Source organism: Cardiocondyla obscurior, linkage group LG05, assembly GCF_019399895.1.
Source record: "Cardiocondyla obscurior isolate alpha-2009 linkage group LG05, Cobs3.1, whole genome shotgun sequence".
Classification (NCBI taxonomy): Eukaryota; Metazoa; Arthropoda; class Insecta; order Hymenoptera; family Formicidae; genus Cardiocondyla; species Cardiocondyla obscurior.
In genome coordinates, this window is record NC_091868.1 from 3,079,135 (window position 1) to 3,103,163 (window position 24,029).

Here is a 24,029-nt window from a genome sequence, read left to right on the forward strand (position 1 = left end):
AGAATATTTGCATGAAGTAAATACATTATTGAGTTAATAACTGTTCAATATAAAATATTTTGTATTGAAATGCATTCATATCGGAAGATAAAAATATGAATATTATATTTTATGTAAAAGTAGATGATCTTTAACACTACAGGGAAAACAACTCGGTTTATCTTTATATCAATATTAATTTAGTTAGCTTAAAACTCAAAATGGCGATTTATTGTGAAATTGTATAGCTTGAAATGATTTATCTTTTATCACTAACGAGAAGTTAAAATCTGCTCCACTCGCTTCTTTTATGGATCATATTAATAATTATATTTTCACGGAATTTCGTTACTCCGATAATTTTTAAGACTCTGAATTTTTAAGACATCTAAATGTTACTTCGGCATTTCTTTTTTGGCGTAGTCAAAAGCCTCGAAATCGTGCAATTGCGGTCTAAGCTCCGATCTTCACCGCTGTTATAAACAGAGGATACATTTGAATCAGGTGACACGAATTGTGGCGATGGCAGATGGAAACCCGTTACGGACAGTAAGTAGCATGGTGAAATTTCATCTTACCACAACAACTCAATGACAATAACCAAACGCGGCATAAACTATCACGGCGTTTCATCATTCTATCTGATAACGCTAGACAGAGCCTCTCAGTTATCACGAATGAAACTATTAATTTATTAAATAATCATTACAAATTAATATTTAAATCATATATCGCGCGTATGTAAAAAAAAGGGGAATACGAAAAAGTGAAGAACGTTTCATAGTTATTCTACATTATTAAAAGCAAGAGATTCTTCCGGTAATAAATTTAAAAAATTATTGTAATTAGATCATCGTTTCTATTTAATAATTATTTCATTCTTATATGGAGTATATGGAAATTTAAAATACATATGTATAAGAGTATACATCTTAAAATTATTTTCAAAAAATGGACACATCTTATTAATTATTCTTCATTTTTAAAACTGATACAATTTTATTCAAGATTTTTTTTTTTATGAAATTCATATATTTTACGTATTTTAAGACTTATAAATTGAATTCATTTGACAAATGATTCAGCCGTTCGATAAAAAAACGCGGCGAAACAATGATCTAAAGATATTCCGATTGTATGATGAACCACCATTGTTATTTTACGCTCTGTCATGATTGCGTGGTCTACCTTCCTCTCGATCCTGTTCTAAAGTGGGTCTTACCGATTCTAAGGGCCGGCGATTGGGATACTCCTCGCGCAATCTTCATGTTTGAAGAACAGTGAGACTGGCACGACGGAACGATACTGTTCGACTCTTTCGTTGTGGGAAAACTATGCGGGCGAGGCCGTCTTTCGGAGACGCATAAAAGCGCCGCAGCATCCCGGCTGCAGTATTTTTGCGCGATATAAGCGGTATGCCTCGTTTATGCTCGTCGCATTTAAACGTGGCCACGACTTTTATAGGCCTGTACGCGAATCTGCGCGACTTACGTTCACAATCAGCGAGATTACGATACGCCTGCCACACGCACTGCATCATTTCTACTTAATGCCCGTCACGCGTGTACGTGTACTTTCATCGCGTGCATTCGCAGGTCACTTGTATCATTGGAGGACACGACGGTACCCTCCCGATTAAAATAAGATAAAAAGGGCAGTCGGTTCTCCGACGTAAAACAATGCGTAAAAAGAATTTATCCCACCCGCCGCTGGCACTCTACTTATAGATATTCAACCATTTTTCGTACATTGCTAATCAGCGTTAAGTAATTAAACCTCAAAAAAGATCCCTTTTTTTTATCGTTGATAATTCTAATTCTGAAGAAAGGAAAGTATTGCACTGTGTGAATTATCATTTCTACAATTTCTTCGGCAATAAAGTTTTTAAGAAGATTCGTTGATTTACGATAAACTATGCTACTTTCTAGATCGGAGATCTAATGGACGGAGAAACTATTCTGTAATTATGACACGCGACAAAAAAAAATAAAGAAAAAAAAAGACAATTTATACCCGCATATTTAAGAGACGTTAAAAATCCTTTTATAGAAGCGATTGAAGACTAAATATAATATTCGTACCCTCTACTAAATTTAATTAATTTACTAAAAGGCGAGCCGCGAGACATTGGTAATTTATGAAATCGCTAAAAGCACAACTAAAATATTATCTGCGATGTAAATCACAAGTTATATCGCGGATACTGTCAGATAGCCTTGACAAGCAATCTTGGTGCGCAATGGTACTCGTAAAAGGGCACGGTACACCTACGCTACCCTATGCCTGTGCGAGGTGCGCGCCAAAGATAAGGAATTAAACGGAATTCTTAAGCGAGCAATAAGCGCCCGTTGTGTCGCCGGTGACGCCGCGAGAAAAGGAAACGTTCGTATTTTCTTGGATACCGGTTACAAGATCCATGCAGCCTGTACACGTGGCCCTGAATGGCTGTGGCCGTGAGAGAATGCGTGCAACGCACTTTCCGACGCGATATCGGTTCATCAGTAACAGTGTCTTCCCGACCGGCGGTAGGTCCGATTAATTAGCGGTGGACTTGGTAATTTTTATTCGCGGCAACTAAAACTCAAGCATTTTTATCAATTTTATCCCCGGCAATGAATACAGAGAGTCCGAACGTTATCACATCGAGATTGTCGAAGGATTTTATCGGCGTCTGAACAAAATTAATTATACTTGCGCCAATTTTTTTTTTTGTTTTTTTTAGATAAGACAAATAATTTTGTATTAAAATATTAGGGATATAATTCGTATAAGTAATTTGGTACGCGGCGAAACTGGAACCCAATAGCCGATTTAAATAATGAAAGTACCGGTGTAAGCAGCGAGAGTTCTTTTTGGAAAATAAATTATTATTTGCGCTAATAAAATATGGTCGCGAAAAAGTGCCACGTTCGCTTATCGTTTTTCCATAGTGGCACGTGTTAATTTTTATATATATTTTTTTTAAGGGGAATTTTTTAAGAGACTTGGTTTATTTAAACAAAATGTGTTGTCTCGTTTTAATGACGGCACGCAAAAAGGGCCAGGCAATCTCGCGGTGCATCTCGCTCACGTTGTTCTACCATGACTTAGCGAAGTATTTCGAATCTTTCGTTTTGGGATTGCACGATACAAAGGTCTCGTTTTGTCTAACAAAAGTAAAGACACCCGTGCAAAAAACTTTCGATCCACATTTATGCGCAACGGCCCGATGAAAGTGGAGATCGCCTCAATATCGTGTTTTGCCTCGATATTCTTATATTTCATCGCTCGCTTCAATTTCACGGTAAAACGATGGTTACAGCGTCAGTGACTGACGTTCAAATGTTCCGGTACGTTTTTACGATGAGATTTCTATAGCGACTTACCATCGATATTGTCATGGATACTATTAATTCTTAACTAGCGTAAAGAAATTTGTTATAAACTTTTACGCGACTCCATAAATATAACGTTAATTTTATAAACGCGAATGTTGCATAATATCGCGCAAAAGTGTTGAATAATTAGTTTTGTGTAGCGATTGTGGATTCACCCGGTCGCGATGTTTGCGAATGTCTAATGCGCGGAAGGAGGACTCGACGCGTTCCAGCTGATTGTGAGGGAAGAAGACCCTGAAGAGGTACACCGAAAAGCAGATATGGCGTTTTCTGCGGCGACAGCGGCTAGCGTACGTAACTCTATGCGGCGGAGAAAATGAGAGAACGGGGGGAAATCGGTCATCGGCAATCCGGCCGGCGCGGTACATGCATGCGGCACATGTGAATCTCGACGTACACGACTCTAAAGTCACGTTCGCTAGCTGTCGTCAGCACAGCAAACGTTATATCTGCATTTCAGCGTACATGCACCGGTAGAGAAACCTCAAAGTATCATACATACTTTACAAATTACTAGCTCTTTAAAATTACAATTAATTTAATTTTATTAATTTTTTAATTTAATTAAAATTTAATTAAAATCGCGTAAATTTTTTTCAACAGTGAATTTGTACAATTTAATTTTTTATTTGTTTCAGATCATCATATCAGCCACTTTCTTTTCTCAGATTATAACAGATTGTAAACGCGTAATTATTTGTTTAAACAACTTTATCTCGGCCGCTCATGCACAGTGAATTGCATGTTCTTTTTATTACAAACATTAACACCACGAGGAATTTAAGAAAAAAAAAAGAACCTATCGACGTGCGTTTATAAAAATATACGATACAAGTAATATGTTACAATTTTCATTAATTCTCCGAAATTCGTATAAGAACGTAAGATGGTTTCAAGATTATTTAATGTCCACCTTGCAGGAGAGTGTACTTTTTTCCGATAACTTCGACGCGATATCGGCAATATATTGTCGGTAGTCTTTTGCATAATTTTATAGGTCGCTCCTTCGATTATATAGTACAGGCACAACGTACCTGTGCACAGCATCTGAATTGGAAGGTATATAATAACCGGTGCTTACGACAACCGCTCACAATGTTATATTACGGAGTATTCCGCGTATACGCATATGCGTATGCATTTATACATTAAAAAGCAAATAAAATGTTAACCGATATGTAAACAATCTAGGTTGTTCATAAACTAATCTTGTTCATAAATAAATCCGATGTACCTCGAAGATTTTCGGCGTAATGTCAGTAATTTACTTATGGTTTAATTTACTTGTGGATTCATAATAAACTAGTATTACATATTCTGCAGTATAATGTCGTTAAATATATTTTATAATTATTTTATTATTATCCCGCGAAGTACGGAAAGAAAACAGCTTTATTTAATTTGTGATTAATTAATTAATACCCTCCCGAAACATCGTTGATAGACATAGTAATACAAAGATACAATTTTATATCCCAACACCCAATTTAAGATCCCGTCACCATAAAAACAGCCATGCGACTCACCGAACTGCATCAGCGGAGTTGTAAAATTCAGGCGTTGGCTGTAACATAAAATAAAATATATTATTGTAAACGTGTAAATTGGTTCATAAAATTAAATTTAAAAAAAAAGGGCAAAAGTTTTTATTTAATATTTTATTTTAAAAAATGTATATTCACCTAAGAGTTGCTCCGCCGGTGCAGGATGCCCGTCCCGGGCCTGCTCCTCCTCTCAGCTGGGACGTGTCGAGTCATCCCTCCGCGCTGGACACTCGCGACGCGCCCGAATTAATATTAAGAAAAATCAAAGATCAAGAAGTTCGACCCGACTACTGTTCGGAACTCCCGGGTACGGCCGACGAACCGACCGCGGTTCGTATTCAATAATTTCGGCGACGGCACTATTCAGCTACGGTAATCTGTAACAAATAAAAAATTAAATCTTAGATATCTCTAAATATTCCGTTTAAAAAAGAATAAGATGTGTAAGCGATTCTAATTTGTTTTAATTAAATGAAATAAATTGTAATCCAAACGAGCTAGTAATTTGTATAAATGATACTTACCCTGGTATTGCTCCACCGGTTCATGATGCCCTTCCTGAGCCTCCTCCTCCTCTCAGGATGTCCTGGATGTCTGGGATGTTCGGGTTGCTATCTCCCTTCAACGAGTGCCTTTGTCATCCTCTGGATCTCTATCGGATCGTGAAACAGAAAGAGAAATCTGATTAGCATTTTCAGAATCACAAGTCTTCAAGTAAATGTACCTGTTTTATGTAAAGTATTTGCTACTCAGTCTATGTGTATACATGATCGCGAAGACTAAATCGCCTCGAATCATATTTTTATTCTATTCTATTATTTACGTTCTCCGAGCGCCTGAGGCCTGGCACGTAATCCGCCGTTCGACCAAACATTTCGGAGCTAATACGTAAACACTCAGCGTACCACGTACGCCGCGCGTACGCTTAACCTTGATCTCGCTCGCTACGTAACAACAACGCACGTCTTACGCGAACAAATTTTTCGACCGAATAATACTATTACAAACCTACTCTATTCTCACTTACTCACGTACGCCGCGTTCGCTTAACCTTGATCTCGGTCGCTACGTAGCAACAACGCACGTCTTACGCGAACGAATTTTTCGACCGAATAATATCATAAACGCTACTCTATTCTCGCACACTACTACGAATACCGAATATGTCGCGGTTCTTACCGATCACGACCTACTTCCCCCACGTTCCGGCTGTACTGATCGACACTGAAATCGGAGTGGCGATCCGCTAGACTCAAATGTAACGTACGGTCGAGTGAGAATATACGTACTCACTTCACACGGCAAAGGAATGGTCGCCGGTGCTCCCCGCGTACGAAAGATGAATCAGAGATGGTAATTAACGCCGGATGAAGTGTCGCACCGTGCTTTCGTCCGCCGATTCACCGTAAATCTCCTAAATTCGACGGAGCATCTTCTGCGTACGTACGAACGATGGAAGCTGCTCGACGTTTCGACGCCAGTAAAGGAAGGAAGGAGAGGGAGCTAGCGCTCGCGCGCGACACCTGTAGCGCTCGCGTCACCACGGGTCCGATAAATTTTACACCAAATATTATATCGAATTAACGAGTAATTAAAAGTACATCAGTTCGTTATCAATAGTTAATATAAATGTAAAACGGTTTCCTCCAGCGTAGAGGAAGCAAGAGAAAATTACGAGGATTATCTGCCGGTTCAGCAGTACAGCTGGAAAGAACAAACCTATTTGAATAAAGATAGAGACCGGTGCCAGCTCCCTGCAGCCTCCTAACACGGCATTTATGTAATATTACATATAAAGACTTATCAACTAGTAACAATTGTATGTAGTACACTGATGAGCAGGTTTGGCGTTTGCTGCGGCGACGGCGGCGGCTAGCGTACGTGGCCTTGGCGTGGTATCCGTCGAGTCTCACACGAAGCGCGCAGCGTAGATGTGTCGTGGAGCGCCGACTGAAGAGGACTGAGGGGGAACGCTCCCCACTCCTGCCTCACCCGTCCTCGGCGGCCGAGGGAGGGGATGGAGAGAGGAAGAATCACGTACGCTAGCCGTCGTTCTCACAGCAAATACCTTATCTGCTTTTCAGTATAAAACTATTAATTTGTTATGTTATACGATTAATATATTGCATAATATTACTGTAGTTTTATTACTTTTTATGATAAGGATTATTCATACAACTGTGGATATATACATTTAATCATAGTCTTAATCTTAATCTTACTTATCTATTTTAGATTTAAATTATCGATACATCTTTATTTCAGTTGGTGTTTAACATTAAAATATCAGTACATATACAAATTCTATGTATATGATTTAATTATTTACAAAAAGCTTCTTGTACGTGTATAATTATTTTAAAACGTCAATAATAATTGTAAAGATAAAATTCTAATACAATATTTCCGCTGCTTTTTATATAAATAAATCTCTAATATAACCCAATTTGTAAAACTTTAAATAATTGTACACATTAAGCATTTTCTCCTTATTCATATAAAATATATAGTGTGTGTATATATATAAAAACCACATTTAGCGAATATAACACATTCTTACGATTAAAGATTTATATTTTTATCTCAGCAGATATCAAATTATTAATTCATTAACATAATAATTTGAAATGTCTGCTGAAAAATATATCGTTATATGCAGAAATTAAACCTAAATGTTTGGTTTTAGAAAAACAATTATTATATCTATACAAAGATTCGGATTGTTCTCATTTTCCATATTTTTCATAATTACACTTACAACCTTTAAACATAATTATCGTTTTGAATAAAGAAAAATTGATAATATGTTTCACCATTAAAACATAGCTTATTATGATTTAATACTAGATTATTAATTGGTAAACTAAAAAAAATATTGTATAATATTGCTGCAAAAAAAAAAAGGAAAATACATTCCATCTTACTTATCATGCGACATTTTGACAAAAACTGTTCTGGTGCCTTCGGTATCGGAAATATTGATCTTTAGCTCGTTAGTAGGAGCCTCAAGTTTTTCTACTTTGACAGTTTTCTGTCCACCTGGATTCGGTGGCGGCCATGTATCATCCAGCGGTGGTTCAATATATCTTTTCTTCGTTTTCGATATAACAAAATTTGGTTTTAAGTCAAGCGTTCCACCTACATGACCTATAGAAGAGACAAATTTAGGAGTTGTTTCGCTGTCAATACGGGCACGTTTGTACGGAGACATCTGTATTATGGGGCTGTAATCGTGATCTAGAAGGCCTTCGACTTCCTGCAACAACTCCTCGCCGTATTGCTGTAGTTCTTCATCCATTAATTGTTTCGTGTACAATAGAGTTCTCGAGCGACCTAAAAATTACATTTTAATATTAGTTATAAATACATATTTATAAATTTAAAAAACAAAATTGAAATCTTATAAAATTTATATCAAAAGCATTAATGTCATAGAAAATTTTAAACATAAATCTTTTGTAGATATAATTAATTATCGAAAGCCACAAGTTTTTTAAATAATTAAATGTCTTCATTAAATTTAAACCATATCTTGTATTAAGAACATTTTATTTTAATAAGAGTGTCTGCATAAGATATACGATAAAAAGATTGTCTGAATAATACATGAATCAGTGAAAGGATCAGTTCTTTCCTGCCCTCTTTTAGAAAGTAGTAAGACTGCTTACAATCACATTAACGCGTTACAGTTTTCACTGTTCCTGCAGGCGTACAGGTTTTAATTATTAATTCCAAAAATTAAATTATAAAATCGAAGGATTATAAATTTTAGAAGTTGAAGCAGATAATCTTTTATATAAATTTCTTACAAATTGCAATAAATAAAATGTTTGAAATCTGTGATCAATAAACTCATGATTCAGTGAATTCTGATTGAATTTAACCAATTTCAATGCATTGATTACTTTGCAATATGCAACTACAACGAAATCGGAGAACACTTATTTGTCAAATGGAATTTGCTGTGCCTGCAATTTAATACAATGAACTTTTTGATTGAAGAAAAAACGAAACCGGCATATTAAAAATTGTTTTAAGACAATCAGTGTAGTAATATTGTAAAGCAGTCTATATTTATATAAAATATCTTCAAATTTGCAACGTAATTAAAAAAAACTAAATTATTCTTAATTATTTTTACTATGTGTTATGTAAAACTTTACATATATTCTTATCAACGCGATTTATTAATGTCACTCCCGACACTTGATCTGTTTTACAGTTTGTGTAAATAATGATAATATCAAGACTAAGCCCAAGGTTTTAAACATCAAAAAGTACTTCCATGCTGTGTATCGAATCTCATGTTTAAATATTATGATGTGTCACTTGTATCTTATTTAAATTATATTCATGATTACTTATGTTACATAATACTTATTCCATTCATTAAAAGTTAATTAATTGAATTCAATTTTTTAGATTCTTTACTTTATATAATTTTGTCTAAGAATCTTTAAAAAATCAATATAATATTAAATGTAAAAAGTACAAATATTATGTAATAAAGATTCTTTTAATAAATGACTGACTGATCTTACCCGCGAGTGATGTTTTTTCAGGTTGCTCTTGCTCTTGTGTTAAATCGTTATTATTGTTGGAATGAGGTCGCAAATTCGGTAAAGCGACAAGAGCTAACGAAAGCAGCAAAACCATCAGACAAGTTGCCGGCTGGGCACTTTTATTGCCCTTTTGTATTAGAGCTTGTAGTCTCTTTAACTGGCCAGCCAAACTTTGATTTTGCGACTGCAAGGCCTTGATTCGTTTCAACAATGTTAAATTTTCCTCTGTACACTGCTTTACGCGATCTTCCAAACCATCGACGTACTCTTTTTTTCTTTTACGAGAATCTTGCGCGGATATTTTGTTACGTATCTTACGTCTAATTCTCTTTAATTCACGCTCTTCGTGTTTTGTCAACGGATAATGACTAGGCAATGTAATGCCCTCTTTTTGTAATAATCGTTTTTCCTCGGCATTCAACTTTAATCGTGGATAAACAGAGTCCGTTTCCGACGTTACCTCATCACTGGAATTGCAACCTTTGTCGCTGTTGGAATCCTCTTGTTTAATAGTCATCTAATTAGAATATGTAAAAAAATTGATTTAAAAGTTACATAATAATATAAAAAAGTTAGAATTAATATTATATATACAGATAGATTTAGATAATCTATAAATAAGATTTGTTAATAAAGAACTCTTTTTAAATATTATTCATTATATTATATACCTGAATAGGTTTATTAATTAAGTTTGCTTGATTGATCTTGAAGCTTTTTAAGTTTTTCGGTTGTGCTGTCATGATTTTAATAGTTCGAACTTCCTTCATGTCTTTCAGACTCACTGGCAATAGGATAGACCGTGGATTACCAGAGCCCATTGGAGCAACGCGTATAAATTGTCGAACATTTTGCTTCTTATTATTCACGTTGCGAATATTAACAGTATTCTCTTGCGGGGTAAGTTTTATTTGCTGTGTAAACGTTGAATCTGTATAATATAAGACTTTGTAATTTTTTCATATTACAAATTAAACTTATACATAAAAGTATTGAAGGAGAAAACTAATTATTTTTTTTAATTGCATCATGTTAACCAGAATAATGACATTTTTAATTCAATGGCATTTATTGAACCCGATGTTTAATGCAATATATCGTTGTAAACCTTAGATATTAACACGTGTTCTTGAAATATAATAAGAAATAAGAAAAATAAGGTCTTACCGATATCGACTACTGGTTCTTCTGTGACGGTAGTGGCGTTTAAGCCCGGCATTGTATTGTTTGGTGTTACAATAGCAACTAAAGATTGATCGTAATCTATTTCTTCGGTTACATCAGTGGTCGGAGAGCCAACATTTGAGCTCATAACAGATCTGACCGGGCTATCTACACTACCTACAGACGGACTGGCCGCAAATTCTAATTCTCCAAACTCTGGATTGTTCTGGTCAGAAGTACCAATCTCCTCTTCTTCATTATTATCCGTCCTCGACAAAAATGGACTTAGTTGCTGTTCGTAGGAGAGACTCAACGCGCTGGAGAGACCACTATCTGACGAAGAGGACGCGATCGTTTCCAGATCTTTGCCAATAAACCCAAGATCGAGATTTGAGTCTTCCATTTTCAAGATTGATGCAAATAGGTCATCGGGATTTGGGGAGCATTCTTCTGCCTAAAATATAATATAAATGTTGTTTCTGTTCTACATTCATTTTTTTTTATCCACAGAGATCAATTCTTATTTCAATTAAACATTTTTATTTTTTTATTATTCCTAAAAGTACAAATAGTACAAAGTTAATTTAACTCGAGTCAAAAAGTTAATCTATATTAATAAAAATAAGTATTGATCTTTTAAATACACATATTTTTTTTTATAATGCATTAATACCAAATTTACGATCAATGATGCAAAATAAAATTTAGCTTACGTAATCGTAATCAATACAACGTGTTTTACTTCGTTTGTCGAAAGTGTATAATCGTTAAATATTGATAGGAATGCAGTGAAGCGAGATATCGGGCTTATCAAAAGTTCTTTTTTCTTTTTTAAGGGAAAATATTTCTCCTCTTATCGCTCCTCAATGTGGTAAATTAACTATCCAACATGTGTCATAATAACATACATAATTTTTATTGTTGTCATCGATTTTATCAGCTCTACGTTCGATAAAAAATTGCATAAACTATAAAATACATTCTACGCGAGCGATTATGCATGTAAAAAAAAGAAAAAAAATAAAACATAATGTAGGATTACTAATAACGATTGTGATACCAAGGTATCGAAGACGATTGTGAGGAGTTAAAACTTGCGGTTACGAAGAATTCCGTAACATAACGGTACTCGTTCAAAGGTCATTCGCCGCTTGAAGACCGGCTTCTCAAGTTTCTGGAACGAAACTCGAAAAGCTGTCTAAAAGAACTTTCCGATTGACGAACAATAATATATATTGAAATAAAAATAAAGAAAAAAAAAAAGAAAGAAAGAAAAGAAAAAAAAAGCATTAAAAAATTATTTGAGCGAAAAAAATTATGTAAACGATTAAATAACGATTGTGGGCGAAAAGCTGTCATTTAAAATAATAATAGGTATGAAATGTTAGAACAGTAAAAACTGATCAGATAACCGTGTTATCGTTATTTGTATCCGCGTAGGTACTGCGTTCCAGACATGAGAGGCGAATGACGCATCCACCATGTGCCAAAATTTTGTATATTTAATTATACCCGCTGTGCATAAACGAAATGAAAAGACTTAATTTTAAATTTATTCGTCGTCCTGATTTAGATATACGCAATATGAGATATCGTTTACGATATTTGCTTCGGAGAGGTTAAACGCGAAAGCCACGTGGGTAATTGGCGTACCATATGCTAAAACCGTGCAGCAACTCGTGAAACTGTCCGAGTAATGCAAGTATATGCAGCGGTGTATATGTAACATTATTTTTTAAATGATACTCGGCAAAAGATTCTAGATTTTATTTATAAAAAAATTTATATTAATTTATTAATATTTTCTAAACAACTTAGCGTTTTTAAATATATTGCAATAATTTTTAAACTTTAGATGGTCTGTAAACACGACCTGATAAAATTTGGTTTATAAATTTAATATTCTGCAATTATAAAAAAAAAAAAAAAACATTTAAAGAGTTAGATCACACGTGATTTATTTAATAAATTGATTTTAGTTAATATTGATATGCTTCTGCAATTATTGTATATTATGTCTGTATGCTCTGTATTCAACCTAGCTGAAAGTTTGTATTAAAAATTGGATTCCTAAATAATACATTCTTCATGAAATATCTTTAGTGTCAATTTATATAAGACGCAATGCAAGCTAACAGATTATTCTTGACGATTTTAATTATTGACCATACAGAGTCGGCTCGTGTGCTACTAAATATCAACACAACAATTAATTCCCGTTCCAATGACATGTCAAATCTATAGATTAAAAATACACTGTCATGAGTCAATCCTAGCGTATCGTAAGTGTTAAAAGAAGCTTTCAAATAGACTTGCAGGAAACCTTTCTCTTTCTCTTTCTCTTTCTCTCCCTTTATAGTCCTCAGGACTCACCATGATGACGTCACCGTAACTGTGGTCGACAAATAATTCATCCTTAACGTCCCCTTTGAGAAACGAGTCCTCCAGGAAATCGAACAGGTTCATGTCTGACGACATCACTGCCTAACATAAAAGATATATATAATTAGACACGGCCGCCTCCGCCGTCAGTACCGTTAAACAAAGCACAACTAACAGCGTTTAATCGAAGCCACAGGTCAGCAGTCGACGATACGCGCGGTCATCGCCGATTGACACACGGAACACCGTGCGAGAGAGCCGAGTCTCCAGCCCTCGCTTTTACCGTATCGCCCCACCCTAAGAACGAACAAACGCACAGCACTTGAACCTCCGAAGCTTCAACAGGCCCTCGATACCTCGTCGTATTCGGCGGCTTCGCGGTTTTCAGCGTTCTCAATACTCACGAATACCGGACACGGTAAACCGAACGCGAAATGACGCTTCTTCCGCGGAAATCCCGAGCAGCGCTAAACGCTAAACAGCCAACGTGGCAATAGTCTCATTGATAAATATATATATATATATATAGGTTTGTTCTCAGTAGCTGCACTGACGAACTAGTGAACCATCGGTTACCTTAATACAAGATAGCGACGCGACAAAAGAGCGACTTCGTCAGTCATGGATTCTGACGTTTGTGTGATGGCAGCGCACGACGACGGAGTTTACAATCGGACTTCTGATTTGCCGTCGAAGTCGCGGGAAGTGCGGCTCCCAATTGGCTGGCGCTGATGGCGCCGATGCCTCATTCGGCGACGGGCGATTCTTAACCGAAAACGTTACTTTTATTACATAATATTTTCGCGGAATAACCGGCGAAACGGCTGTAAAATCGACAAAACCCTCGTCGCGGGTCATACAGCGCGGATCAAGTCACAGGAAATCGATTTCCGGCGAGCTTCCGGGAGCGTCGGAATGGCGTTGAGATCGATTTGCCGGCTGTCAATTGATTCGACCTTCAGGCAGCCGAGCCATTTCGGAGCCACCGCCCGGCCGAGACGACCGTCCTTCGACACGCTCCTACGAAGTTTCGCCGCAGCAGCTAAGAAAATGGCACTGCCACGCGTTTTCTTCGACATGACCGCGGACGAAAAGCCCGTCGGTCGCATCGTAATGGAGGTAAGCTGAAATAACCGCGCGGGGCACTAACGCCGACCGACAGTGCCCCGGTGCTAGCCGCGCGCACCTTTGCAATCCCGGCATGCCTGGCCATCTTGATTTTTCCGCCGCGCCGGTTCGCGATTTAGCCTTCTCTCGCGCGACGATCGTCCTCGTCACCGTCGTCGCCGTTCTCGTCGCAATCGTCCCCGTCGCCGTCGTCGTTGTTGCTCCCGTGCTAACGCTGTTCGAACGTTCGATCGACAATCTGCGGCTATCGTGACCCGAGGACGCGATCGCGATCGTCGTTGGCGATGCGTCACGCTCGCGCGAGCACGCACGTTGCACGCGTTCGGTCCTTGAGAAATTTCCTCTGCAACGTGCGCGCGAAGAAAAAAAATGCCGCGTTCCCCGTGGACGAGCACCAGCCGCCGCGGTCGCGGAAGTCGCTCGGAAAATTGTGGAAAATCGGCGGATGCTGCAAATTGCTTGGCGTCGAGATAAGAATGCAGAAAAAGTAACTCGGTCTCGCTCTCACGCGGAAGGTTATTGTAATTTAGCAACACGGCCGATAAGATAAGACGCGTATTTTGTACTGTCCCGAAAACCGTGACAAGCCGACAGATTCGTGCCTAGACAAGGTGAATTCTTTCCATAAAAGTGAACAAGTCCCCCGTCTCTATCGGCCGTTCGTGGTATGAAAATAATATGTATTAATTGGCGCGTTATATAATTGACGACTTAGTATTGAGCTAAACGTAGATCTTCGCACACGATTACAATGTTATATTTTGCATAATGCGGCGGCATCGGCTTTTTTAACACGCGAGTATAGAATGTTAAATACAGATGGCGCATGAGCTGGAATGTGCCGTATATTTTTATCCTTTTTATCGCTATTTCTTTTAATATTCCTTTACTGAACTATTAAAACATTATTTATGCACAATTTGTGGTTGATCGTTTACCTGCTATAAATTCCGCGATTATAAAGCTTCGACGAGTAGCGTTACATTGCAAGAGGCCTTGTATCTTTCATTTCATTTATATTAAACTAAAATTAAGTTTTCCCTATTCTGCAGGTTTTAATTGCATTTTTTAAATTCAATTTTAGTTGAGGAAGGATGTTGTCCCCAAGACAGCAGAGAATTTCCGCGCTCTTTGTACCGGAGAGAAGGGTTTTGGATACAAGGGTAGCAGTTTCCACAGAGTGATCCCCAACTTTATGTGCCAGGGTGGAGATTTCACCAATCATAACGGCACTGGTGGAAAATCTATTTACGGCGCTAGATTCGAAGACGAGAACTTCAAGTTGACTCATACCGAACCTGGCATACTGTCCATGGCAAATGCTGGTCCTAACACCAATGGCAGCCAGTTCTTCATTACCAGTGCAAAGACCAGCTGGCTCGATGGAAAGCATGTCGTTTTCGGAAAAGTCATCGAGGGAATGGATGTTGTTAGAAAAGTATGATTTTCTATCTTTTAAACAAAATACTAACGCTCGAGAGATCAAATCTTTATATTTATGTGACTAAACATGTTCTCGGCTGTTTTTTTCTTTCGAGAAATAATAATCGAAAAAAAAATTATAGTTTTTTGGCCAAATATGCATTTGAAATCTTTGATTTTTCAATTAATTTGCGTCTCATTTCTCTACAATCTCGGTTTATTTAAAATTATTTGTATGTAAAATAGCCAAGAGTCGTGTTCAGTTTTTTCGATAAGACTTATCGATAATTAACTTGTTATATGTATAATATTCAATAGCCTAACTGACATGTCTACGTTATTTTCAGTTGGAGGCCATGGGTTCTCAAAGCGGCAAAACATCCAAAAAGATCATAATAGCGGATAGCGGAGAGTTGTAGATCACCTAGATACTGTAATGACTGCATTTTTATTTAGCTGTTGCATATCTATTTACTGTCTTGATTGCCCTACTTCATTCATTCCTGCTGACCAAGATCCTCGTCAACGCTAATCATTTTTGAGCACGAAGTTTACAAATTATTATAAAACTTACAGGAACAAGATTGCCTGCATTGTAATATCTTTTTATTTCTAATAATTTCTTTTCGTTTTATTTCAAAGAAATGTACTTTCTTTCTTATTAGAAAATAGCATATTTTTTACAGTATAATCTTCGTATAACAAAAGGATTTGGTTTTGTAATAAAAAGAAAAAAAACTTTGGAAAGTTTGTTATAGGGCTCAGAATATTCGGCTACTTGCTTGTCTTCTCTTCATCGGTTGCATATGTTACTGGATTAATTATATCCGTACGCGTATGGACGGGTATACTTCTTGTATTACATAATAATTATGATAATTGCATTAATAATTTTAAAGAAAGAAAACTTGTGTTTAAATCTGATTATTAATGTAGTAAATCTATTTATTTACATGTATTTATGAAATATAAATACATGTAATAATGAAAATATTTCTTGTCTTCTAAAATTTTTAATGTAATTATGTAATACGAAGCTGTATCTGCGTTAATACGAATTTTCGTACGGATATGAGTATTCGTGATGTTCAACGAGTAATTGTGGACGGGCGGATATACCTGTTAACTAGTTAATCAGTTTTTTTTCTAGGCCCTATTCTTTTACTTCATTGTACAGTCAACACACGTGTGTTTTTATAAGAAATCTGTAATACTTTTTTGCGAAATCCATATTCTTCCACAGATACACTCGCTTAGTATCGCTAAGTGAAAACACATGCAATGAGCTCAAATTTTTCAGTACCATTCTATATATTTTAGTAAGTGTTCAAAATATGAATATCTTCAACATTAGAATAGGAAACATTTGGAGTTTCAAATTAATGATTGATGTATTCCAGTGTGTTATCTGATGCATTTTTCTTTAACGTTATCTTTTTTAATTTTTACATGCGTGTAATGCATATGCATATATCAGAGATTCCTTAATTGTATGGTTTTTTTTTTATAAATATACACTTCCTCTTTCTCTCTAACAAAAGAAAACATCCCCCGTTTGTCTATCCTAAAGCGGGCAATGCCTGAAAGCGATACCATTTTACTGTAATACAACACCAAGTTGAAAAATGTAGTTGCAACAGTCTGAACAGTTTCGATTTCTTAAAAATAAAATTGTTTTCAGAAAGAAATATGAGTTGTACGTTATTCGCACCGTACATTATAATAAGTTAATGATCCACGTTGTAATAAATAACACAGTTTTTGCAACATTTACGATCAACGTATATTTTACTTTTTTTTTTTAATATATATTTATGTTTTATCAATCTGCTGCGAGAACATTGATAGAACATACAGCACCAATACCATTTACGATCTTGATTAGTCTTTTTTTTTTCCTTTTTTTTTTAATAACATACGAACAGGAGATGCGCTAATCTAAATGCGGAAGCAAATTTTATTCCTCTACAATTGTTTAACATAAGAATTATAACGAGAATTATCAGTTGATTTCTTAACTTATTTCATGTTATCGCTATTACTAAATTGATAAAAATTTATTTAAATAAAAAATCGATCTGCTCTTATCGAGGGGTTGAGAATCATAAATGTACATGTATTTGTATTCTGACGCAAATAACAAGATATTTTCCTATTCTTACAGTTTTGCTAACAATTTTTTAATCGAGTTAAAGGATTAATATCTATGATACTTCGAAGAAAACAACTTGCTATCTGCATCTGAAATTTTACTTATTCGAGTTATCACTCGATCCAGTAAGACAAAATAACGCGCTTTTAGTCTCTTTATTCGTTTAATATTTGTACTTCGGTCTTTATTTTATATTTGTTTGTTTTGCCGCTTCTTCTTGTAAAATAATTAATTTTTACACGATATAAAGAAAAGCTATAGATCCACGCAGGCTTATAGACTCTGATTACCAATCGAAGAACATTTAAATATTTTTACTCTCTACTCACATCATATGTTTTTCACAAATAAGTTCTGAAGTTCATACAGATCAATATAATTCACATTACGTAATTAATCTCGTATAGATTTCAAAACTTTCAATAACAACGATTATTATCTTTGGAACAATTTTTTTTTTTTTTTAACATTGATATATCAAGAGACGTGTAAGTATGTATCGAAATTATGCGTAATCTATAAGTCACGCTGTTTTATTTAGACATTTTATTGTAAATTTTCGAATAATTTTTATGATTAGTGAAAAATCTAAATCAACAGCACATAAAATTCCCGCATTATTATTCCGAAGCTATTAATGTAATGAACTGAAACATTTGAAATGAGAGAAGGAACTCTAAGTGTATATTTAATTAATAAATTTAATTAATATCTTCAGAATGCTGTCGAGTTAGATGATCACAATCGTAAAAATGATCTTAAAATGTTAATTTGCGTTATATTCGCGGTCACGTATTCTATTATTGAAACATAAAAATTTTGATAGGCTATAACATGAATATCTTTTACATTTTCTGCTTGAAATTATACGCACACGTACGCAGCAACGAGTATGCACTGCCGTTACTTCCGCATACCGTAGCCGAACATCGTTATTAAATATATATATGACGATTTTTATACACATATCTCTCTCTACGTTCATATATCTCTATATCAGTGGCGGTTTGTGCGGTCGAAATGGTGTCGAGGAAAGTCGACCGAAAGGAGCAGGAAAACGGATAGAATCCCGACGCGTGAAACAGGAAGAAGGATAACAGATAAAACTGCGCGTAATTAATCGGACCAGCCACTTAATGCGTATGTTTTTTTTTTTTTTTTTTTAGAATATATTACTTGCTACATATTAGAATTATAATGTGTGCATCTCCTTTGGCCCGCAAAGGGTAGATTGACTTTTATCGTTACCTCCGCTAATGTACGAGAACAAATGTCAACGCGAACGAGGTTTTTTTTAGGATAAAATTATAACGCAAGAAAATATTCTGCCGTGCCGTTGCGCCAGTTTGCTTGCTCACCCCTTTGACTCGAGAAGACTGTAAACGCGAAAAAGATTGAAGGCAAAAGAGAGGCGCAAGATAGATCGTGTCATCTGTCATCTCGCGGTGACGTTTGCGGATGTAATCAGTCCAAAAGGTTTAGACGTAACTCAAAGCAAACGGAGAATAAGAGCGAAAATAAATATCGAACTGAATTTGACGATGTTCAAACACCGCGCGAATATATTGGCAGAGATCTTCGGCTTTCAATATTTAACGATATCAATTTCGATAAAAATGGAAGCTGCGAATGAATATTTATTATTAACAATAAACGTTACGAATAAGCCGAGCTTTGATTTCTATTTGCTCGTTAAGCGAAATATCGTGTCGATAAAGATAAATATTGTAGAATTTTGCATTGACCTTAAATATTGGATAAAATTTTTCACGAAGACTCGCTGGTAATTTCCTTAAATAAACTCTAACTTTCGTGCGTTTGTTTTATTTTATAAATCAAATTAGAAATACCCGCAGTTTCTTTTTACACGCGGACGTGGAGTTAATTCGGGATGATTAATTTAAGGTCTTCCATTATTTCGGGAAACACTTGAACCTTTTACGCGGCTGATTGCATCCGTTGCAAATGTCGTCGCGAGATGACGGATAACGCGATCTATCCCGCGTTTCTCTTCCGAGCTCCCTCACATTTATATCCATCTCAATTCAAGAGAGCAAACAAGAAAACTATTCCGACGGATCCCTCCGGATTTGCGTGGGTGGTTGCTTGGATGTGGAACTCATTCTGCGGAAGGAAAGTGAAATAAATAAATAGCGGCAGTGCAACAAATAACTACTGTCAATTTAGTAGATTCTGTTTGCAAACGGAAATGTGTGAATTACTGTAATCGCGAGATGCGCTCCGGCGGTGGTGCACTACTTGACGAAGAGGTCCTTGAGGGTGGAACAGATCGAGTCGCAATCCGATTGCTCCTGCTCCTTGTTCCCGCTCGTGAACCAGCCGGCGACCTTACTGGCGCGTGACTTGTTCGGCGACACGGATGGTTTTCCAGATGAACTGCCCGACGCTTCCGCGTCGCTTCCCCTGTGGCCCGACGTGAGGATCTTCTCGATCGCATTACCAAGTACCTATCGATATCGAATCAAGCGAAAACGTTTACCCTCACACGACCTCACACGCTTCTTTTTTTACGATCTATGTACCGGGAAAATGTACTGCGAACCAACAGGCCTCTGTCTCAAGCTGATAAGTTTAATCGGCGATCTTTACGATATTCGCCTGTTGCGTCTGACGAAGAAACTTTATTTCGAAAATTCCGAAGGTATTTTAACAGAGTGATAAAATTTACTTACCTGCGCGTCCACCTTAGTACCGCTGCTGTCGTCCCAAAGGACCTTGTGCCTGGATACGTTGATGCTCTTCGCGAGCGAATCCTTGACGCTCTTGACCATCCGTAGTTTGTCCAGCTTGAAAAGGTTCTCCTCGTCGTACCGGCTCTTCTTCGACATAGGTTGGTGCCTCTTGGCGAACCAAGTGCTTGGCGTCACGAACGCGCCGATACCGACGGTGCTCTTGTTACTGCTGGCCGGCACCTTGTTCTTGGTGCTGTGCAGGATGGAGACGTCGAAGCTGTTGGACCGTGAGCTCTTTAGCCGGCTGCGCCTTTGCTCCGCCGTTTTATCGAACCAGCCCGATTTCTGCTCTTCCCTCGTACCCGACCCATCTGAAGTGCCGCACGTGTTGATCTCCGTTGCGGACGATGTCAGGGAGCTCAAGATGGATATCAGATCTGTGTTGGAGCATATGATACCCGTCGCCGTGCCGGCCTCGCCGTCGGTGTACGGCTTCGTCAGCTCGGACGCCCGTCTACGCAAGGCCGACGTCGACGCCGCGACCGACGCCGAGAACTCGGAGAACCGGCGCTTCTGGCTCTGTATGTATTTCTGCGTGGTAGAGCTGCTGTTGCCCTCCAGAGGCTGGATCTCGCATACGCGCTCGTGAGACGGTGTCTTGTACATCTTTAAACGGACCTGGGACGCGTGTACGAGCACGATTAGAGCGCTCCCCGCTTAAACGAAACGTCAAACAGCTGTCTATTTAATTAAACATCAAATTAAAATAAGATTTTTCTAAATCGCTAATGAACTTTGAACAAAACTTGCGAACTCTAACGATCTCGTTATATTCTCGAGTCTTGAGTTATTTCCTTTGAGAAATTTTTCGACTGAAGAGATATACTAATTAAACGTTTCTTTCTACTTTTCGGGTTCGCGTTTTTACCCCTCCTCATCCCTCCCCCCCCTCCCCCTCCCGAGAGCCAATTCTATTGTTACCTTTGTGATAAACGAGAACTCTTGATTTTTCGAATCTATTATGCGTCTCTGAAATTGGACTCCTAATGGGCCGCGCGGCTCTTACATGTTTAATCTTAAGGGCAGAAAAGGGACGGAGAAATACAAGCGGCCGTAATAAAAATCAATAGCGGACGGCCTAATAAGCCTAAGTGGTTACCGCGAGATTACAAATGATTGCTCTTCGTCTTATCTTTCGACTCTATTAAATCAGCAAATAGGACTGTAATCTCGTCGTTTCACAACGTATCGTGCTCCACGCTCGATTATTATTTATAAAAATGTCCAACGTTACAATCTACCTTTCTGGCCTTGATCTCGGCGATGTCGTCCATAATATCGAGCTGCAGATTGTGAGTGCTCCCGCTGTTGCTGGGCGGCCCGGTCATCCCAGTGGACGAATCCCGCCGGCTCTGTAATATCCTGGTAGCTCCTCCCATGGGAAACGCGGCGATGGATTCTCGACGATTGCGTCCGAATAGAGTGGTCGGCACCCTGGAGATCGTGACGACGGAGTGCCGGCGGCCACCGGGCTGCGGCGCCTGAGTCTGTGATAACGTCGCCAGAAAAGCAGCTTCTCTCGCCGATGGACCGGAACCTTCTCCGCCGCGTTCGCTTAATCGTCGCACCTGTTCAACGCGTGCGATTTAAAACGAAACGAACCGATCGACGCTAAAATAACTTTCTTATCTTATCAAATAACTTGCCTTTCTTTATATATCTTTAATGTAATTATTTAAAGCTCTGTTTGTCCGTTCATTAAAAGAGAAACATTAATTTATTCTGATTTAACGTCTTACTTTTTTATCGGGACATTTTCGTAATTCATATTCTTGAAGAGATTATACTTGGGCGTTCCGGTAATCGTTTATTTCAGATGTGTCGCGCACGTGTCGCGGCATAAAGTGAATTTATCGCGGGCATCGATAACACTGACCGCGAAGGACTTCTGGTGCATATGCGAGACACGTACCTGAGACGCAGTTATCCCGGATGTACATTGCGGCGTTGGTAAAGAGTGCTTCCTGGCGTCTCTCCATGGGGAGAGCAGATAGGGATTCAAGGATGGCGAGTCCGGGTCGCATCGCGGCGGCGATTCCGTGCGGCAGCGCTCCGATTCTTCCTCGCCCGTCGTGCTTTCTTCGACGACGATCAGCGGCTCGCCGGAGCCGTTTCCGGTGCTCGAGCTCGGACAGTACGACTGCCTTCTCATTTCTACCCTGAAAAAAAAAAGAAAAAAAAATGTCAGTTATTTTTTTTAAAATTCTCCGAGCCTTGCTTTGTCGTTCCATTAAACAGGATCGCAGCGAAATTAATATAATTAAACCCTCGTTTTAACATTCACGAGTCGGTATTTAGTCTCGCGTCTGCAAAAAGCTATCAGCGTGTCTCACATTAAATATAGACGCCGCTTGGGATTCCGAGCGATCGTCTCAAGTGTCACGATTCGGGAGAGATTCCGATAGAACGTTTTTTATTTCCCACGGAGACAAGTATCCGGGCTGAAAATAAACCACCGAACGATATAGTCTTGTTTGGCTCGTGTAATTCCGAGTACGTGCGGGCATTTCGATTTGATATATCCGAAGCGCGCTTCTTCCCCCGTGTAATCGGGGAGTAATTTCGGCGCGTTAAATCTCCATAAATATATTTGCGTGGGATGTAATGGAGGCACAATCCCCCCCGGAGGATGTAATGCTCTCAAATACGGCGGGAGGAAAAAAAAAAAAAAAAAAATATACGTCGGAAACGACATTAATACATCAAATGTTACATTTGCACAGTTATGCAAATATTTAGCGTTCGCAGGACTCATACTTTTGTTACGACATCTGGGTCAGCTGCTGCAGCTCGCGCTAATGAAATTTACGATCACCTGCGACCGCTACGGCATTACCCTCCATCACCGATTGTTTATTCACGGCTCAATCGACACCATGACGTCTCCTACAAACAAATTGCTGACGTTTCGGATATGCGCGGCGCGTATTAGCCCAGGCGATTAAAACAACAGAACTCGCGCAACGGGGAAAACCGAGAGCGTTACATCCGATTTTGAATTTTAAATTTCTCTCTCCCGATAAATTTTAATTTCTTCCCGTACGTAATGCGAAAATTCGAATTGTTTTACGTTCGTAACGGTCCCGATTCTTCGACAAAAAAAGAGCGAGTGATGATATCCGGCCGGCATAATCGAAAATTCCAAACGGACGTTTGATTCATAAGAGGAAAACGCACACTGGAATAAATTGTCTCTTGTCAGCGTTCGATATTCCATTACAAATCTCTTCCTTTTAATATTCCAGAGAAGAAGCTTTACGGTAGCCTCAAAGTTTCTCCCCCCCTTCAAGTTCGAAAGTTAATAGCACACGAATGAAAATACCTGTCGATTTCTTTTTAATTCACTTACTTCGCGCGAGCTATAGTCACGCTCGCGCCTCCGTTCGACCGATAGAAATGCCGGCGATCGATCGACCCGTTTCGTCGCGTTTCTCTTTCGCTCCCGGTCGTCCTGGTAACAGCGATAATGCCGGAAATTAATATTCGGATACGTATTAGATCGGCTTACGCGGCGGATCTGATCGGCGGCTGAATATCTAGAAATAGTCGAGGCACGAAGCCACGGG

The 24,029-nt window shown here is 38.1% G+C and overlaps 3 protein-coding genes and 1 long non-coding RNA gene across 9 annotated transcripts in view; 1 reads left to right on the forward strand and 3 right to left on the reverse strand.

Moving 5' to 3' along the window:
• Positions 1 to 4,775: 4,775 nt before the first annotated feature.
• Positions 4,776 to 6,826, reverse strand: LOC139102646 (uncharacterized). Its single transcript, XR_011545737.1, has 4 exons — positions 6,190 to 6,826; positions 5,425 to 5,552; positions 5,039 to 5,277; positions 4,776 to 4,920 (listed from the first exon to the last, which is right to left on the reverse strand). It is a non-coding gene; the product is annotated as an uncharacterized lncRNA (long non-coding RNA).
• Positions 6,827 to 7,021: 195 nt separating this feature from the next.
• Positions 7,022 to 13,530, reverse strand: LOC139102639 (cyclic AMP-responsive element-binding protein 3-like protein 4). Of its 2 annotated transcripts, none has more exons than XM_070656706.1 (6): positions 13,184 to 13,530; positions 13,000 to 13,106; positions 10,630 to 11,080; positions 10,134 to 10,393; positions 9,442 to 9,979; positions 7,022 to 8,233 (listed from the first exon to the last, which is right to left on the reverse strand). In XM_070656706.1, exons 2-6 carry the CDS (start codon positions 13,102 to 13,104, stop codon positions 7,821 to 7,823), a joined length of 1,767 nt encoding a protein of 588 aa, XP_070512807.1. In that variant the 5' UTR covers positions 13,105 to 13,106; positions 13,184 to 13,530; the 3' UTR covers positions 7,022 to 7,820. The 2 variants fall into 2 exon arrangements, with proteins under 2 accessions (XP_070512807.1, XP_070512806.1); XM_070656705.1 differs by having other exon boundaries at positions 13,000 to 13,110; positions 13,184 to 13,529.
• A 347-nt stretch (positions 13,531 to 13,877) lies between these two features.
• LOC139102641 (peptidyl-prolyl cis-trans isomerase) lies at positions 13,878 to 17,246 on the forward strand. Its single transcript, XM_070656712.1, has 3 exons — positions 13,878 to 14,127; positions 15,221 to 15,574; positions 15,906 to 17,246. Exons 1-3 carry the CDS (start codon positions 13,924 to 13,926, stop codon positions 15,975 to 15,977), a joined length of 630 nt encoding a protein of 209 aa, XP_070512813.1. The 5' UTR covers positions 13,878 to 13,923; the 3' UTR covers positions 15,978 to 17,246.
• A 199-nt stretch (positions 17,247 to 17,445) lies between these two features.
• LOC139102640 (uncharacterized) overlaps positions 17,446 to 24,029 on the reverse strand; it is a 132,826-nt gene continuing 126,242 nt past the window's right edge. For 4 of the 5 annotated variants that reach the window (XM_070656709.1, XM_070656708.1, XM_070656707.1 and 1 more), the window contains 5 exons: positions 22,376 to 22,622; positions 21,705 to 22,031; positions 20,404 to 21,081; positions 19,933 to 20,178; positions 17,446 to 19,834 (listed from right to left, as the gene is read on the reverse strand). In XM_070656709.1, coding sequence (XP_070512810.1) covers positions 19,966 to 20,178; positions 20,404 to 21,081; positions 21,705 to 22,031; positions 22,376 to 22,622 — 1,465 coding nt within the window. In that variant the 3' untranslated portion in view covers positions 17,446 to 19,834; positions 19,933 to 19,965. Of the gene's footprint in view, positions 19,835 to 19,932; positions 20,179 to 20,403; positions 21,120 to 21,704; positions 22,032 to 22,375; positions 22,623 to 24,029 lie in introns of those variants that run through there. The other variant, XM_070656711.1, reaches the window with a different exon arrangement.